The sequence below is a fragment of the Sminthopsis crassicaudata genome, chromosome 5, assembly GCF_048593235.1.
Source record: "Sminthopsis crassicaudata isolate SCR6 chromosome 5, ASM4859323v1, whole genome shotgun sequence".
In the NCBI taxonomy this organism is placed as follows: domain Eukaryota; kingdom Metazoa; phylum Chordata; class Mammalia; order Dasyuromorphia; family Dasyuridae; genus Sminthopsis; species Sminthopsis crassicaudata.
In genome coordinates, this window is record NC_133621.1 from 301572270 (window position 1) to 301578445 (window position 6176).

Below are 6176 nucleotides of genomic sequence, written 5' to 3' on the forward strand. Positions count from 1 at the left end.
TCTTTGGAAGTTTGTCCCCTTAAACAAGTTGTAAGATTTGAGAGTGTTGTTCCATGTCCTTCTACTCTTTTGGAAAGAGTATCCTCCTGTCTTTTTGGAAAAGGATCCTCCTGTCTCAGCCTGTTAGTTATACACCTTTGTTTTCTGTTTTTTTTATACACCTTTTTTTTTTTTTTTTTTTTTTTTTTTTTTTTTTTTTTATACACCTTTGTTTTCTGATTGCAATGGAACAGAGAGGGAGCGCGTGCTCGGGCAGGGGGGAACAGGAGAGCCTTTCTTTCCATGTTGGCGTTCAGAGCAGTGAGCAGCTGTGCTTTGCTGTCCTGAGCTCACTGATGGAGGCAGTCCCCAGAGAATTGTTAGCAGTGGGTTAAGTCGCAGGAGGCGGCACCAGGGATGCCCACTTGGCATGTGGGAGTGTCCGTTCAATGTGTCACCGGCAGCTGTCCTCTTTTGCAGGTCTTCTTTGTGATTCGCCTCATTGCCGGCCCCGGCCGCCAACTCTCTGCCCCCCATCGCTGAGCCCGACCCGCTCATCCCATGTGACCTGATGGACGGCCGTGACGCCTTCCTCACCCTGGCCAGAGACAAACACCTGGAGTTCTCCTCCCTGCGCAGGGCCCAGTGGTCGACCATGTGCATGCTGGTAGAGCTGCACACCCAGAGCCAAGATCGCTTTGTCTACACCTGCAATGAGTGCAAGCACCACGTGGAGACGAGATGGCACTGCACGGTCTGCGAGGTAAGCTTGTGGTGCCAGGAGCCTCTGGGAAGCCCCCAGACCTGATGTGGGTTGGGGTGGAGAGGGGCAGGGCTCCCGGGACCGCCCGTATTTCTATACACCTTGGTGCCCCATGAGGGCGAGGCTTTGGGGGGGAGGATGCTGGGAGTCAGACTTCCCCAGTGACCGGGCCTCTCTCCCTTCTCCAGGACTACGACTTGTGCATCACCTGCTATAACACTAAGAACCACGACCACAAGATGGAGAAGCTCGGCCTGGGCCTGGACGACGAGAGCAATAACCAGCAGGCGGCGGCAACCCAGAGCCCTGGGGATTCGCGCCGGCTGAGCATCCAGCGCTGCATCCAGTCGCTGGTCCACGCCTGCCAGTGCCGCAACGCCAACTGCTCGCTGCCTTCCTGCCAGAAGATGAAGAGGGTGGTCCAGCACACCAAGGGCTGCAAGCGCAAGACCAACGGTGGCTGCCCCATCTGCAAGCAGCTCATCGCCCTCTGCTGCTACCACGCCAAGCACTGCCAGGAGAACAAGTGCCCGGTGCCCTTCTGCCTCAACATCAAGCACAAGCTCCGCCAGCAGCAGCTGCAGCACCGCCTGCAGCAGGCCCAGATGCTGCGCCGGAGGATGGCCAGCATGCAGCGCACTGGCGTGGTGGGCCAGCAGCAGGGCCTGCCTTCGCCCACCCCGGCCACGCCCACCACCCCCACCGGCCAGCAGCCCCCCACGCCCCAGACGCCGCAGCCTCAGCCCCCGCCCCAGCCCGTCTCCCAGCCCCAGCCCACACCCCCCAACAACATGCCGCCCTACAGCATGCCCAGAGCTCAGCCGCCCGGGGCCGTGTCCCAGGGCAAGGCAGGGGGCCAGGTGACCCCTCCCACCCCACCGCAGACCTCTCAGCCCCCCGTCCAGGGACCCCCGCCGGCGGCCGTGGAGATGGCCATGCAGATCCAGAGGGCCGCCGAGACGCAGCGCCAGATGGCTCACGTACAGATTTTCCAGCGGCCCATGCAACACCCGATGCCGCAGATGACTCAGATGGCCCCCATGGGCATGAACCCTCCCCCCATGGCCCGAGGTCCCGGCGGCCACCTGGAGCAAGGGCTGGGGCCGGCGGGGGTGCAGCAGCAGCCCCCCTGGGCCCAGAGCGGCTTGCCCCAGCCACAGCAGTTCCAGCCGGGCATGCAGAGGCCCGCTATGATGTCGGGGAACCAGCCCGGGCAGCCTATGAACATGGCTCCCCAGCCGGGCCTGGGCCAGGTCCCCGCCGTGGCCCAGTCCAAGCAAGGCTCCCTGCCGCAGGCAGCCTTACAGAACCTACTGAGAACTCTGCGCTCCCCCAGCTCGCCCATGCAACAGCAGCAGGTGCTCAACATCCTCCACGCCAACCCCCAGCTGCTGGCCGCCTTCATCAAGCAGCGGGCGGCCAAGTACGTCACCCAGAACCCCCAGGGCCTCCCCCAAGGCCAGCCCGCCATGCAGGTGCAGCAGGGCGTGCACCCCAACCCGGCCATGCAGGCCATGAACCCCATGCAGGCCGGCGTGCAGAGGGCCAGCCTGCCCCCGCCGCAGCCGCAGCCGCCTCCCCAGCCGCAACCCCCGCCGGCCATGGGAGGGGTGAGCCCGCAGGCTCCGCAGATGAACATGAATCACGGGGGCATGTCGGCCCAATTCCGGGAGCTCCTCATGAGGAGGCAGCAGCAGCAGCTGCTCGACCAGCAGCGGCAGCAGCAGCAGCAGCAGGGGGTGGGCCCCACCATGGGCAACCACGGCCAGTTCCCGCAGCCCCAGGGTCTGGGCTACCCCCAGCAGCAGCAGCAGCAGCGCATGCAGCACCACATGCAGCAGATGCAGCCCGGACCCATGGGACAGATGAGCCAGCTTCCGCAGGCCATGGGGGCGGAGCCGGCGGCCAGCCTGCAGCAGGCCTACCAGCAGCGGCTGCTCCAGCAGCAGATGGGCTCCCCGGCGCCGCCGAACCCCATGAGCCCCCAGCAGCACATGCTCCCGGGCCAGGCCCAGGGCCAGCAGATCCCCCCGTCGCTCAGCAGCCAAGTGCGCTCCCCCCAGCCCGTCCCGTCCCCCCGGCCCCAGTCCCAGCCGCCCCACTCCAGCCCCTCCCCCCGGATGCAGCCTCAGCCGTCCCCGCACCACGTGTCCCCACAGACCAGCTCCCCGCACCCAGGACTGGTGGCTGCCCAGGCCAACGCCATGGAGCAAGGGCACTTTGCCAGCCCGGACCAGAGTGCCATGCTCTCCCAGCTGGCGGGCAACCCCGGCATGGCGGGTCTCCACGGGGCAGGCGCCTCGGACCTGGGGCTGAGCGCCGACAGCTCAGACTTGAATTCAAGCCTTTCACAGAGTACACTAGACATACACTAGAGATACCTTGTAGCATTTTGGGAGCAAAAAAAAACTTATTTTCTCTTAAGACTTTTTGTACTGAAGACAAAATTTTTTTGAATCTTTCTTAGCTTAAAAGACAATTTTCCCCGGAACACATCTGAACTGGGCAGCAAAAGCTTGTGGTTTCAAACAAAAAGCAAACTTTGAACCTGAGGGATGACAGAATATAAAGAATCTATTTTTGTTATGGCCGCTCCCCGCCAGTCCTCCTTCCCGCCCTTTCGCCCTTTTTCCCGCCTCTTCCCCTTCTGTGCTCCCCTTCCCGTTCCTCCTGTGTGTGCAGTGCAGAGTCAAGGCCACATGCTTTTTCCTTGCACCTGCATTACAGTTTATTATTTTTTTTAAATTAATGAAAATATGTAATATTGATAGTTATTATTTACTGGTGCAGATGGTTGACATTTCTCCCCATTCTTTTTCCTCATGACACCATGGCAGAGAAGTTAACACATGAACATTTCTTAAACCAGAGGACAAAAGGGGTTAATGTTGCTTTAAAAAAAAATACATATTATATAAATATATATATATAAATATATATTAAAAATACCAATTTTTCCTCTTTGGGTGCAAAGATGTTCATTCTTTTAAAAATGTTTAAAAAGAAGATGAAATAGTCCAGTCCCCCTTTGAGTCCACTTTTGTCCTCCAGACATTTTCTGTATGAGAGGCTGAGCGTAAAACTTCAAGTATTAAAAACGATTCTTACAAGTAGAGAGAACAACAAGGATGCTTTCAGACTATCCAGGGGCAGCTGCCACGTGGATCTAGGATATATATTGTGGTTTTGTTTCTTGAAAGAATTTTTTTCGTTATTTTTACATCTAACAAAGGAAAAAAATAAAAAAAGAGGGTAAGACTTCCAAGGGGATGATTTTAACATGCAAATATGTCCCTGGGGTTTCTTTACGCTTGCTTTCTTTCCCCTCTCCTTCCCTCCCTCTTCCACTTTCTGTAAAACTTGAAAATAGAAAGCAAAAAAACAAAACAAAACAAAAAAAAAACAACCCTCAAATGTTGTAAATCATGCAATTAAAAGTTGATTACTTATAAATATGAACTTTCGATCACTGTATAGACTGTTAAAATTGATTTCTTATTACCTATTGTTAAATAAACTGTGTGAGACAGACTACCTGATTTTTAATATTTTTGCTTCTCCTCCAACGGAAGTCAGGGTGATTGTGGTCGTGCTGCATAGTAGCCCTGTTGGCCAGCTAGGAAACCTAATGCAAATAGCGTGGTCGATGTTTCTCTCCAAGACTGGCCTCCGCCATTATAAAGTCCCTTGTGGGCACCTTCCTCACCTGCTGGGTGCCAGACCATTAAGACTCCCTTGTTCTTGAGGAGTCGCCTTCAGGTGGTTTGGGGCAGGAATACTTCCAGGATCCATGATGAATACAACGAATAAGAAAAGAACTAAGCCAAGTTCCTTTCTTTTGTTTGTGCCTTTTCCCTCCCTTCAGGTAGTTCTAATAATAGCTTGGGATAGACCATAGATAGGTGGAGTATCTCAGGATATCCTTGTCACCTGGAAGATGGTCCATCTCTGAGGTGGGCTCAAAACTGGTTAAAAAAAAAAATTGAGACCACAGTTAAAGATTACATGGTCACCTGCCCATCCAAAGAGATCTTCACAACTGTGGCCTCTCCGAGAGCAGATGTGAACATGAATTAACAGTCTTTCTATAACACTTTGTTTTCAAAAGCAGCCCCACAAAAGTCCTGTTTCCCCAGTAGTTAGCAAAGGATCTGAGTACATAGGAAGTGCTTAATAAATGTAATAGTAACATTATTAGATACCTCTAAAACTTTGTATGGTTGTTAGGAATATGTGCTTTCCAGGCCCTACGTTCTCTTAACCGAGGCTAATTCTATGTAACTGGATGAGATTGCAGATTTTGAACTCGAAAGGGATCTTTATAAGGAGGGTGACATTCCAGATCACATAGCTAGTAATGGAGTAATTCTAAACCTGGTCTTCCAGGTTCCAGGGCCAAAATCCCCTCTACTAGTTTCGCATGTCCACAAACCACTTAAACACTCTACCCCAAGATTAATAGTGTATGAATGAAGACTCCAAAAAGGCGTCCCAGGCAGAATTCAAACCCAGAATAGTGAAAAGTGGTTATATTCCAGGTGTTAGAAAATGGTTTGCTTTTCTAACCAGTATCTCCATGGTTGGAGATACATGAGAATCCAAATAATTGAAGGCAGCTAACGTCTTCCTGCCCCCCAGCCCTAATCTTTTCCAGAATAAAAGTGTTTACATGGTATGTAGTCCAAACCTCTTCGTGTGATTGCCCTCCTGGGTGAGCTCGTTCATTAATGCTCTTTGGAAAATGCAGTGCCCAGAATTAAAAATACTTCTGGACTCGCCTCATTATGGACGTTCCAAAGACCCCATTAGAGTGTTTAATTGTAATCCAGTGTCGGCTTGGGGATCGTTTCAAAATCTCTGGTAACGATGGTCTTCAAATATTTTTTCAGTAACTCCAAAGAAACAGGAGATGTACAAATATAGAGACATCTCTGCTCCAAACGTTCATGTGAACAATTTGTGCCTTAGCTGTGGTAGAGCTTTCCGAGCACATAATGGTCTGTTCAGCCACAGTCGGACACACTGGGTCTTGACCGGGACACGATGATGTCATTTGGACAACAACCAACCAACCATATCTTTTCCATTGAGCTTTGAAAGCCCACTTTCCCACTCTCTAATTCACTTTTTGAGTCCAATTATGAAATTTATGGATGTTTATTCTTTCATCTTGTTAGATTCAATCTGATGATCTCCCCCATCCCTTTTTGCATCCCAACTCAATCTCCTTGGGTTATCAGTTTTGTATCATTTATAACTGATTGAGGTCATGGATGCCCTTCACTGATTAAAAAAAAAAAAACAAAAACAAAAAAAAAAACATATCCTTGGAACTATACCAACAAATGCTTTTTTGGGGGGTGATCATACATGTATATTATTAGAGCTTTTTGTTGACAAAACATGCATGGGTAATTTTTCAACATTGACCCTT

General features: G+C 51.8%; 1 protein-coding gene across 1 annotated transcript in view; it reads left to right on the forward strand.

Annotated features, from left to right (window-relative positions):
• The window catches only part of EP300 (EP300 lysine acetyltransferase), a 71544-nt gene extending 68287 nt beyond the window's left edge, over positions 1 to 3257 (forward strand). The window contains 3 exon segments of the mRNA XM_074271798.1: positions 460 to 489; positions 491 to 742; positions 931 to 3257. Coding sequence (XP_074127899.1) covers positions 460 to 489; positions 491 to 742; positions 931 to 3117 — 2469 coding nt within the window. The 3' untranslated portion in view covers positions 3118 to 3257.
• Positions 3258 to 6176: the final 2919 nt, after the last annotated feature.